General features: G+C 35.0%; 1 protein-coding gene across 2 annotated transcripts in view; it reads right to left on the bottom strand.

Annotated features, from left to right (window-relative positions):
• Nucleotides 1-13,357, bottom strand: part of polo (Serine/threonine-protein kinase polo) — a 237,114-nt gene that overhangs the window by 69,460 nt on the left and 154,297 nt on the right. For both annotated transcript variants that reach the window (XM_090410779.1, XM_090410780.1), the window contains exon 8: nt 11,062-11,178. In XM_090410779.1, the coding sequence (XP_090266905.1) occupies nt 11,062-11,178 (117 nt within the window). The remainder of the gene's footprint in view (nt 1-11,061; nt 11,179-13,357) is intronic.

The raw sequence follows: 13,357 nt of genomic DNA, 5'->3' as shown, positions 1-13,357 counted from the left end.
CCACTGTAACATGAGCATCATTCAAGGAGAATGCAAACAACTGGTTACTACTTTCAAATTATGAAACAAGAGTGAATCATACAACATGAGTCTATGACTCGTGTCTCAGTCACAGCTGAGTGAACAAGGGATAGCAGTATTTAAGTTCCAAGGAACTGAAGTATAGTTTTGTAACTTATGCTTTTAAAAAAAAAAAAAAAAAAATTTATGGTGATTACTTCCTAAACTTTGAGATAGGCAAGCAGTCCAATCCGTTCAAATTAAGATGATAATGCAAGGTTTCACAAGTTTCAGAAACAGATGGTTGAATTTAAGTCTACTGTAATGCAAAACCTTGATTTGATTCTGATGAACTATGTCTAGTGTCCCAGGAAGGAGAAGCAAGGCCAGAATCCTTCAATTTCACAAATCTTATTTAGTCTTGGTGTTTTTGCATTCAAAGTAGCAAAGTTGGAAGGAACAGGACACTTGATGAACACTAGGTAAGGATAAAGGAAGCAATTTATCCTTGGAGATGGTAGGAAAGGAGATAACTTCTGTTCTGGTTTGAAAGTGTATAAATTGTATTTGCAAGGAATTTGCCTTAAAGGAATCTGTTCAGAAATTCCTTTAAGGCAAAATATGGAAATCCTTTAAACATCAGATTGTATTCTCGCTATAAGATGATTATTATTTTCTGGATCATTATACACTTTATTGAATTTTTCTAAAATAACAAATTGATCAAGCTCTATGAACAAGACACTTGATAATACCTGGCTAAACTTCCACCTTTGTATATTCTATTTTCAGCACTACAGGTTCTTTGTTCCTTAAGTCACAACAAACATTCTTATCACAAAAACTGATAAAGGCAATGGCACTGATCAAATGGATACCATGAAGTAAAACTTTTTAATATTTTACTATGAGACAGATCAACATACAGTATAATCAGAGATCCAACTCAGGTCAAATTAACAAATAAATTATTGGACTTTAGGTATAATCACCTACTAGGTATTTATCAAGCGATTCTTATTTTATTGAATTCTTCTATTAGAATTTAATAAATTAAGAATCACATCTATGTCTAATGGGTATAACTATAACACCATCTAGAAAATAATAATTATCCTACACCCAGACCACAATCTAATGTTAAAGGATTTCCATGCCCTACCATATAGGGACTTCCGAACAAATGACACAATTCTTCGCAAATACGATCTGAACATTACTTTAACCAGCACAGAAGTTATCTTCTTTCTTACCATCAACCAAGAATAAATTGCCACTTCTATCCTTACCTGCTGTTTATCAAGTGCTCTGTTGCTATCAACTTTCCTACTTTGGAGAAACTGGTTGTTCTGATCAGAATAGGGATCCCAGACGTCCCGTAAAATACGGGATCGTCCCGTTTTTTTGCTAATGCGTCCCATTGTCCCGAGAAAACTCTTTGGGACAGCTTTTTGTCTTGTATTTTAGAGTTCAAGACTGAATAACAAAATTGACGAGTTACAATTTCTATTCTATTACAAACATTGCTCTCCGTCATTACAAGGAACTGTAGATGCATTGTTATTTTCTCAAGGTGAGTGATGGCAACACTGCAACAATGATAAGTTTGTTAGAACAGTGCGCATCTGCATTGACATTTTGGCGTGTGCCGTGATATCGGTTCAGCTTTAAATAGCACGGATTAGTCCTCTTGGCCCACGCCATTTTAGAAGCTTGCGCCGAGAGAAACAGGTTGCTGCTTGAAGAGTATTAATTACTGTACGGCTGCTGTTAAAATGTATGGTTTTTCAATTCTCCTGTGGCCCTGTTGAAAATGCCGAAAAGGAAGTATGATTATACAGACACTTTAAAAACTCAATTTCCGTTTTTTTTTAAAAAAAAATCTACTAAATTGGGCGAGACAGATAAAGTGGAGTGTACAGTTTGTGGTGGCTTGTTTAGCATTGAGCATGATGGAAAGTCCGACATTACCCAGCACATTGCTACAAAAAGACATAAATCTGCATCTCGAGCTAGTACAAGTGCAAAAGTCAGTGATTTCTTAGTAAAGTGTGTGCATAGTAAATTTTTAGAATCAAAGGGTGCTAGCCTTGCTTCTCATCACAAACACTAGACGTTATTCATTGTAATCAAACCAAGATTTTTCACTAAAGTAGGTTTAAATTCAATAGTTTATTTATTAAAACTTGTGAAATTCTGTATCATCATCCTAATCTTAACTTATCATACTGTGTACTATCTCAGAGTTCTAGGAGGTAATTACCAGAAACTTCATTAAAAAAAAAAAAAGGATGTTTAGTTCTGTAACTCAAGCTTAACTTAAGCTGCAATTATAGAACTACACTCGGTTCTCAGGAACTTGAATAGTGCTTTCTTCTTCTGTTCACTCAGCTATGACAGACACAAGTAATTAAACTCATCCTATATTAGTCATTCTTGAGTTTGATAATTTGAATGTTGTAACCTATATTTTGCATTAACTTTTTTTAAAATATAATACCAAGCATGGAAGCCCACAGAATAAGGAAAATTGGCATGTTGGGAAGCAATTATACACGTTTATATGGACAAAGACAAATTAGCAAAAGAAAATGTACAAATAACTTATGGAACTGAGAGCCCGGTTAAAAAAAATTAGGGAAGGAACAATGAGATTTGTGATGGAATCGTAAGAAAAATAAAGATATTATAATGAAAAAAAGAATGCATAAGCAGAGCTAATTTAAAAGTATAAAAACTGAATCGGGGAGGAGAAGGTCAATAAAAACTTTTTTTTTTCCCTTTTATATATATGCTAGGAAAGCAGGGAAAAAGACCCAATGGAAGAATCAGTATGGTTTGATGCAGTCAGAAGTGCTTCAGAAATGAAATGCATTATCAATCATCATCAATTTCCTGATATGTACCACCAAGGAGTGTTCAAGTTACTATGACAGCACTACATGATTAAGTTTACATTATTATTAATCTCCTATCAACAATTTTCCTCCAAATCAATCTATTACTTATGAGCACTCCAATATTGCCATAAGAATGCATAAGCAGAGCTAATTTAAAAGTATAAAAACTGAATCGGGGAGGAGAAGGTCAATAAAAACTTTTTTTTTCCCTTTTATATATATGCCAGGAAAGCAGGGAAAAAGACCCAATGGAAGAATCAGTATGGTTTGATGCAGTCAGAAGTGCTTCAGAAATGAAATGCATTATCAATCATCATCAATTTTCTGATATGTACCACCAAGGAGTGTTCAAGTTACTATGACAGCTACATGATTAAGTTTACATTTTTATTAATCTCCTATCAAAAATTTTCCTCCAAATCAATCTATTACTTATGAGCACTCCAATATTGCCATATCTAACAATTCGTGCTTCTAAGGAACTCCTGACTGAATCAATCCACTTATACTATAGCCTTCCTCTGGGTCTCTTTTCTACCATCTTAGCATCAAACACCTGTTTTGCTAACCTTTCCTCACCCATTCTATTTAAGTGGCCACCAACCTCAGATTAGCTCTAATGGCAATAATGTCTAGTTCCTTTCTAATATTTTCATTTTTAATATGATTCTGCCATCAGATCACTCTCCTAATTTTTCTCAGAACCCTCATATCTGTGGTCTCTAGTCTTTAATCGAGTGCTTTATTTCTAACCCAGCTCTCAGAGCCATAACTTAAAACTGGTTTAAACACTGTTTTGTATACTGCTAGTTTGGCATTTTGGCTAATTTCTCTCTTATTCCATATAAATTTATTCATGTGACTTGCCGACCATATCAGTTTTGCTTATTCTGTTGTCTATTTCAAGATTTAACTTGCCACTTTCACTAAAAACTGTGCCTAAATAGCTGAAATATTTTACTTGTTCTATAGGAACTCCATTCACATCCAAACACTGAACACATTGCAACCGATGTGTTCAGTGTTTCTGCCTATTTTCTTAGTTTTTGTTTTTTGATTACTGATTTTCATGCCAGATTTGTTACAGCTGAAATTCAATTTAGTTAGAGAATCCTTGGGGGGGACTTGCACTAGACATGTTTAGGAGTACAAAATCACCTGCATAAAGCAAAGAGCTAAGTTTGACATCTCCAATTCTAATACATAATGCTACTTTCTTTCATAATTGGATCCATGATGATATTAGAGTGGAGATAACATGAATACTTGTCTTATCCATGATTTTACATCAAATCATCTTCCTGTATTTTCTTCGATTCTCACTGCTGACTGACAACAAATATAGACTATGTATTGCTTTGTATAATGTTACATTCCCGTCCTCATCCTTGTCATATTCCCAGAACGTCTCAACTATTTGTCTTAAAGTGAAAATCTGGTCTTGATAACCTCTATTTGGCCTGAACCCAGCTTGCTCTTCTCAAAGTTTCTCTTCCACAATCTTTCTCAAACTCTTTTAAAGTATGCTTGCATAAAGCTCACCTGGAACACATCATCATTATCAAATTCCTGACATGTACCTTCAAGGGGTGTACAAGATATGATAGTACTACATGAAAAATTTACATCATTACTAACTTCCTATCTACAATTTTCCTCCAAATCAGTCTGTTACATTGTCAAGACTCCGACATTATCAGATCTTATATTACTATCGTCTAAGGCACTTTATACCATATCAATCCACCTATATCTTGGTCTTCCTCTGGGTCGTTTTGCTGCCAACCTGGCAGAGAACACTTGTTCTGCCCATCTTTCTTCACCCATTCTGTTTAAGTGACCATACCACCTGAGATTAGCTCTGCTAACGCATTCCCGGATGCTGACAATGTCAAGTTCTTTCCTAATATCCTTGTTTTTAATATGATATTGCCATTGATGCCATCTGTTCATGCCTCTAATCTATCTCAGGACTCTCATATTTCAGGTCTCTAGTCTTTGGTGAAGTGTTTTACTTCTGACCCAGCTCTCAGATCCATAAGTTAAAACTGGTTTGAACACTGTCTTGTCTACAGCTAATTTAGTGTTTCAACTAATTTCTCTCTTATTTCATATGAATTTATTCAATTGACTTCCTACCATACCAGCTTTGTGGATTCTGATGTCTATTCCCATATTTAATTTACTATCGTCACTAAAAATCATGCCTAAGTAGCTGAAATGTTTTACTTGTTCCACAACACAGTTGACATTTTCAACAATTCTAACTATTTTCATTGCCTTTGTCTTTTTAATGCTGACCTTCATACCATATCTATGACTAAATTGAATAACTGTTGTAGTAGATATGGTATGAAGGTCAGCAAACTTGTAGTGGATTTATTTAGAAGTATAACATTGTCCACATAAAGCAGAGCTGACATTAACATCACCAATTTTGATATCATGTTTAATACCACTTTCCTTCATAATGTGATCCATTAGATAATGAATAACACAGGGGATAACGTACATCCTTGTCTCACACCAGATTTAACATTAAACCATCTTCCCGTACTTCCTATAATACCCCATTGACACCATATAACTGTAGCGTATCGAATATCCTCTCTTGGCACCTTGTCATATGCCTTTTCCAGATCGACAAAATTTAAATATAGATCTTTGTTATATTCCCATGCTTTCTCAACTATTTGTCGTAAAGTGAAGATCTGATCCTGACAGCCTCTATTTGGCCTGAATCCAGCTTATTCTTCACCAAGCTTTTCTTCCACAATTCTTCTCAACCGTTACTTAAATTAAGGGGATATTAAATCCCGCATAGTTTTAAAACTGAATAAGAAACTCAAAGATCAGAATCAGAGAGTTTCTTGCCGAATATAGTAAACTATAAAGTATCGGCGATACTAGCGTTAGCCAATGCAAGTGATCCTAGTACGTAGTACAATACCGGGCAGCTCGTTGCAAAGGTGAAGGAAGTTCAGATCGCTATTCTTAGGTATTTTCCATAATGTAAAAACACATTTCCTGGGAAATGTATGCTGTTATTACATTATGGAGGGAGGTCACTACCCAGACCGGTTTCAGCCTTTTTTGAGGCTTCATCAGTGAGTAGCTAGACCTAATACCAAAGTGTATAGCGAAAAGAACTTATATACTCTGCGAACGAGTTTCCCAAACAGGTGCAACCATTAAGTTACTTAAGTATAAAGAGCTAATAAGCTTCATTTCAGCAATGAAAACATTACTTAAATTAAGGGGTTATTAAATCCCGCATAGTTTAAAAACCGAATAAGAAACTCAAAGATCGGAATCAGAGAGTTTCTTGCCGAATATAGTAAACTATAAAGTATCGGCGATACTAGCGTTAGCCAATGCAAGTGATCCTAGTACGTAGTACAATACCGGGCAGCTCGTTGCAAAGGTGAAGGAAGTTCAGATCGCTATTCTTAGGTATTTTCCATAATGTAAAAACACATTTCCTGGGAAATGTATGCTGTTATTACATTATGGAGGGAGGTCACTACCCAGACCGGTTTCAGCCTTTTTTGAGGCTTCATCAGTGAGTAGCTAGACCTAATACCAAAGTGTATATCGAAAAGAACTTATGTACTCTGCGAACGAGTTTTCCAAACAGGTGCAACCATTAAGTTACTTAAGTATAAAGAGCTAATAAGCTTCATTTCGGCAATGAAAACATTACTTAAATTAAGGGGATATTAAATCCCGCATAGTTTTAAAACCGAATAAGAAACTCAAAGATCGGAATCAGAGAGTTTCTTGCCGAATATAGTAAACTATAAAGTATCGGCGATACTAGCGTTAGCCAATGCAAGTGATCCTAGTACGTAGTACAATACCGGGCAGCTCGTTGCAAAGGTGAAGGAAGTTCAGATCGCTATTCTTAGGTATTTTCCATAATGTAAAAACACATTTCCTGGGAAATGTATGCTGCTATTACATTATGGAGGGAGGTCACTACCCAGATCGGTTTCAGCCTTTTTTGAGGCTTCATCAGTGATTCGGTTTTAAAACTATGCGGGATTTTCTTATTCGGTTTTAAAACTATGCGGGATTTAATATCCCCTTAATTTACGTAATGTTTTCATTGCCGAAATGAAGCTTATTAGCTCTTTATACTTAAGTCTTCTCAACCGTTTCTCAAGTATACTTGCATAGATCTTGCCAGGAACACTCAGTAGGGAAATACCTCTGTAATTCTCACATTTAGTTTTATTTCCCTTTTTATATATGGGTACTATTAGAGCTCTACTCCAATCATCGGGAATTCATCCCTCTGTCCAGGCGTTCTGAACTATGCAGTGCAGCCACTGTAAGACTTTTATACCACCATACTTCAGCATTTCTGGTCGAATATCATCTACTCCTGCTGCCTTTCCACATTTCAAGCCTTTGATTGCTTTTTCTACTTCAAGTATGGATAAGTATTCCTGACTGCATGTCTGGTCAGTGTTTTTTTACCAGTGTGCTGTCATCACTGCTTGTTTCATTCAGCAGTTTTTCAAAGTAATTACTCCATACCTCAAGGATATCTTTTTCTACCGTTTTCATGTCACCTTTATCATCTCTAATTCCTTTTACAGCACTCTTTCCTCCATTCCTAAGCTTCTTCAACAACCTCCAGAATATTTTGCCACCTTCTTGATATTTATTTTCTATATTCTTGCCAAAGTCCTCCCATGACTTTTGTTTAGCTAGTTTTACACAGTGTTTAGCATTCTTGCATTTGTCTCTATATTCTCTAAGAGCACAAGCTGACTTATTTGTCAGGCACTTTTGATATGCTTTCTTCTTTTCCTTCACTGCCTCTTTAACTTCCTGTGTCCACCAGGGAATTCTGATTTTTTTATCCTTGCAGACAACCTCACCACATGCCTCTCTGGCAGAATCAATCAATGTTTTCTTCAGAGTTTGCCACTGAATCTCCAAGGTTTGATTCCTGTTCTCAAACTCTTTCATTTTTTCTTCAAAAAATACACAAAGTTTATTTTAATAAATAATCTTTGTGTATTTTAGTCTAAGTTCACATCTGAGAGCTGATCAACTTTTATTTGCTTTAAAACTTTCTTACATGTTATTCTTTTCAATATGAAATTCAATTTTATCCTGCTCAAGACTAAATAGTGATCACTTCCAATTTCAAATCATCTGTACACTCTGGTGTCCTGCACCAGGGAGAAAACATCACTATCAACAATAACATAGTCAATGAGACTTTTCTTATTCCTTGCATCTTCTCTCCATGTGAATTTGTGCAAAATTTTTATGTTGGAACATGGTGTTAGTAATAACCAGTCCTGTAACCAGTACCTGGAACACTTAGTAGAGAAATTGCTCTGTAATTCTCACATTCAGCTTTGTTTACATTTTTTATAGATGGATACTATTTGAGCTCTACTCCATTCATCAGGATTTTGACCTTCTGACCAGGCCCTCTGAATTCCATAATGTGAATTTAATCTAAACTATCCTACTATGGATGCAAAAGCAGGACAACAACCAACATCAGCATTGCTGAACATAAGGACTATATCCATTTCCACCAGTACAGTCACTCAGCACATGCTAGAAGTCCACTCTACTCCATCACAGCAAATATAAATATGAAATTCCTTGAATCTGCTTATGTCTTAAGAAACTACCTAAACTTCAACAAATTGGTTGCTTGGAACTGCCAAAACTTTGGGAAGCTCTCATCCTCTGCACTTTAGCCCATTATCTAAGTACACTCATTTTAGACCACTATTGAGGCCTTTAAGCTTACTCTCAATTGATACATTCCAGCCTTATTACTTAGTGTAGTGCCTGTGTGTGTACATCATATCATGTTCCATGATGATAGAAATTTGCATTAAATTTATTTTAGTTAATATATTTATCTATGTTGTAATTTCCTTAAAAAATACAGTTACGAATCGCCAACATATAAGCCTTACCACGAAACTAAACTTAATGATATACAAAATATGCAAGTATTGAATTATGGCAGTTTATATTCATATTATAATCAATTTCTCTTCTACTTGAAATTTTATTTAATTTACTATAACTGAACAGCACTTCAGCAGATTATTCTCTGGCATATTTGTAACAAACAGTGGCAGTGTAAAAAAAAAAAAGTTATCAATTACAATTTTACATCTAAATTATAAAGAATTCATTTATTCTGATCCTAGTTTTTTAATACATATCAACCCATGAAAAGTTTCAATCTATTGCACATTAGTATCATGAGTGGATTAAGGATTAGATAATTTGGAAACCCTGCTCTGGTAATCCACTTTAAGAAACTAACTACAGTAAATAGGAGAGGCTCACATAGGGTACAACATACAGGGTACAATGCAATCCAACTACCACTTGAACAAATTCAGAAAGCCATGGTGCAGTGGGATGCAAAGATACAGCCTGTTGGCTGGAGAGCAGATATGCTATCTGGTTAGCCAATCAGGATGGCAAATTCCTTATGGACCAATGTTATTAATACAATTCTTTCTTTTAAGGTTACACAGAGGTCAGCATTCAAGTGAAGAATTTATAGAGACATCACACATTAGAATAATTACTTTACTTAACATTAAGAAAGTAACAATCGACGTTTCAACCTCTGCATTGAGATCATCAAGAAAACATGCAGGATACAAGCTACATGACACTCCACTATACAAAAGTAAGATGAATCTAAATGTTTGTTAATCATTTAACCGAGCCTGACTTCTGGTGGGAAAAAACAAAACAAAAAGAACTATATTAAGGAATTTCTAAACTCCTTTCATATTGAGATTTTCTTCTGTTTGGGGTTGTTCTGGTATGGGTTCTCCACATTCTTGGAATAATTAATCCATTTTTGTTCAGATTTAGATGATGTTCAGCATTTCACAAGCTTCTTTGAATTTTCTTTCAAACCAGGTTTTGGTGCCTTTCCAGTCAATTCTGTGGCATGTTTGAAATGCATGTTCTGATAGGCCTGTTTTACCATAGTGGAGGTATTTAATATGGCATTTATGTTCATCTTTCCTGACTGGGATGGTTCATCCTGTTTTCCCTATGTAAGGTAGGTTATAGGTACATTGAATTTTCTAAATCCCAGGGCGGACAAGGTATGGAAGAGGATCTTTGGAGGAGCTAAGTAAATTTCTTAATTTTGCCAGGGGTTTGAAGGTTGTGTTGATGTTGTATTTAAGTAGTGTTCTGTATTTTCCAAAATGCCCCTAATGTAGAGTATGGCTATGGCATTCTTGTAATATTTTTCGCAATTAATGGCATTTTTTATGGAGGATCTTGTGAACTATTTTTTTTTTTTTTTTTTTTTGTAGCCATGTTTTTTTTTTTTACAAATGTTTGGTTAATAATTTCAAATTCTTGGCTCAGAGGTTGTTCATTGGAGCAAATTGTTAGAGCTCTATGTTTCAGGGTGCTGATATGACTAATAGTTTTTGTGTTGGATGGTGGTATGAATTTTTATGTATGTATTGGCCTGTGTGTGTAGGTTTGTGGTAGACTGTGAAGGAGAGACCGGCTGAGGGAAGACGTGTGACAAGTGTGTCTAGAAAAGGAAGAGAGTTGTTTTTGATTTTGATGGTGAATTGGATATATTTGTGTTGTTTGTTCAGCTGGCTTAGAAATGTTTAATGCTTTGTGGCTGTAGGGCCAAATAACAAAAATATCATCACCATATCTGAGCCAGACTTTGGGTTTTAGGCTGGTCGAATCTAGAACTCATTGCTTGAAGTCGTCCATGTAAAGGTTAGCTATTGGGGGGGGGGACGAGCCCATGGCCATACCTTCTTTTTGTAAGTAAAAATTATTTTGCCACACAAAATACCCAGAGCGAAGTATGTGGGCAAAGAAGGCTATGATATCAGGTAAAAATATGTCTTGTAAGAGAAGAAGTCTCATTGATTGGGACATTAGTGAAAAGGGTAGTTATATCAAAGCTGACTAATAAATCTTCGTCGTTGAGTGACATTTCTAATTGTGTTCATGAAGTGTGTATTTTTTAGAGTTATTAATACAATAATTGAAAACCTTTGTTTTCATATTTATAATCTGAGTTTGCTGTTCATATAATAATCTAAAGGCATCAGCAATAGAAAAATATGAAAATTTTGAAGTACCTTAGCTTAATAAACATACTTACCTGGTGATGGTTTATGTATTTTATCAAGATGTTCCTCATCTTCCATTACAGCATTCTCTGGAACATCTGCTAATTTCCCTGAAGATGGCTTTATTAATCCACATTTTTGTGTGGTATCTGAAGGAAAGTAAAATTCTAAATTAAGGAAATGTTATATACATGCATAAGTGAATTAAGTTATATCCACCTATCCAAACACAAACTATAAAAGAATACATTTTTTTTAATATCCATATAATTAGCAGTTATATTCACTATTATAATAAAATAAACTAATGGTAATTTACAAGACCATTACAATAATGTGCAATCTGAGAGTACAAAGTAAAAGTTAAAACATTGCCACCTCAGACACTGCCAGGAAAAACAAGGTCTGCATATCAAACTGGGCAAAACTATCAAGAGGCACATTATTGGTAGGAAGGTGGAATGTCTGTACTTTATGCGGGAAAGATAGACTTTGCAAGATGGAGCAATACCAGTGCAATATCTTTGGATTAGCAGAGATTGTGATGAACACGCAGGGGAGATGAAAGAATCATCAGGTGTGGGAATAATACAAAACAAAGCAGGGGGTGAATTTTTTTTGCAGTAAAAGAAGAGAAGCATTATTAGGATATAAACTAGTAAATGAAAGAATGGTAAGGTCTGCAAGCAACACTATTTAACATCACAGTAGTCCAGATCTCTTCAACCACTTCAGAAAATACTAAGGAAGAAAGTTATTTTATAACAACTCAGAGGCAATCTTGTAAGAAAGCTAAACACTGTTAAATTAACTAAACCAAAGTTATGGGAAGAATTTCATAAGAACACAGAAAATAAATATCAGGAAGGTGGCAAGATATTCTGTAGTTAGTTGAAAAAGCTCGGAAATGGAGAAAAGAGTGCAGTAAAAGAAATTAGAAATGATTACAAGTGGCATGAAAACTGGAGAAAAAGATATTCTTGATGTATGGAGTAATTACTTCAAAAAATTGCTAAATGAAACAAGCAGAGACAACACAGTGGAAAAAAAACACTCAACATATGCAATAAGGAATACATACTTAAAGTAGAAAAAGCGATTAAAAGCCTGAAATGTGGAAAGGCAGCTGGAGTGATTATATTCAATCAGAAATGCTCAAGCATGGAGGTATAAATGTCTTGCAGTGGCTGCAATGCATAGTTCAGAAGACCTGGACAGAGGGACGAATTCCAGATCATTGCAGTAGAGCTCTCATAGCACCCATATATAACAAGGAAAATAAAACAATGCGAGAATTATAGAGGTATTTCCCTTCTGAGTGTTACTGATAAGATTTATGTAAGTATACTTGAGAAATGGTTGAGAAGATTTTAGAAAGGAAGCTTGGTGAAGAACAAGCTGAATTCAGGCCAAACAGAGGCCGTCAGGATCAGATTTTCACTTTACGACAAGTAGTTGAGAAATCATGGGAATATAACAAAGCTCCGTGTTTAATTTTGTAGATCTGGAAAAGTCATATGACAAGGTGCCAAGAGAAAAAGCTATTCAAAACGCTACAGTTATACGTGTCAATGGGGCATATATCAAGTAATGCTTAGTCTTTATTTGAGTTGTAAGTCAGCAGTTAGAATTGAAGGAGGTACAGGAAGATGGTTTAATGTTAAATCTGGTGTGAGACAAGTATGTACATTATTCTCTCTGTTATTCATTACACTGGCCAACAAAAAATTTTTTTTCTGCTGATTATGATCTGACACTTGTTTTTTTTTACTAATTTGGGTGCGTGATTTCAAATATCAAACCTATTTTTCTCTTTCACGCCAGGTTTTTCTTCCATGGCATTTTCTTTTTGCTAATTTGTAAGTTTTTGATAGTTTTAAGGAGGCAGTACTATTTAGAGGAACAAAAAAATCGATTTTTTAATATTATTTTCTAAAAATATGTACTTTTAAAAATCTGTTCCTAACTTTTTATCAAGAAATTCAAAAAATACCCGAAGATATAGCCTATTATTCAAAGCGGTGCACAGATCAGAATCGAAGCGCTCACCGCTCTCGCTTGTTAGTAAACGAATAAATGCGTAAGAACCTGCAACGGTACGTGCTGGCGCTTTGAATGCAAGAGAGGCCGATAACCGACCTAATACCTTTAGGTGATGAAAAGTAGGCGATGACAACTGCTTAAAACAAATGAATGCTATATGCATCATAGCGGACAAAAAATGATCGAAATCAGTCAATCGTTAAATGATCGTGAAAGTATGATGAGCGCTTATAACGTTTCAATAAATTCTCTAGTTTATTTTGTCTTGTTAATTGTATGTTAGTC

This window comes from Typopeltis vanoorti, chromosome 20 (genome assembly GCF_054136105.1).
Source record: "Typopeltis vanoorti isolate ZY-2024b chromosome 20, IOZ_Tvanoo_1.0, whole genome shotgun sequence".
NCBI classification, from domain to species: Eukaryota; Metazoa; Arthropoda; class Arachnida; order Uropygi; family Thelyphonidae; genus Typopeltis; species Typopeltis vanoorti.
The sequence above is the reverse complement of the archived record's forward strand: the minus strand, read 5'-3'. Positions and strand labels throughout refer to the sequence as shown.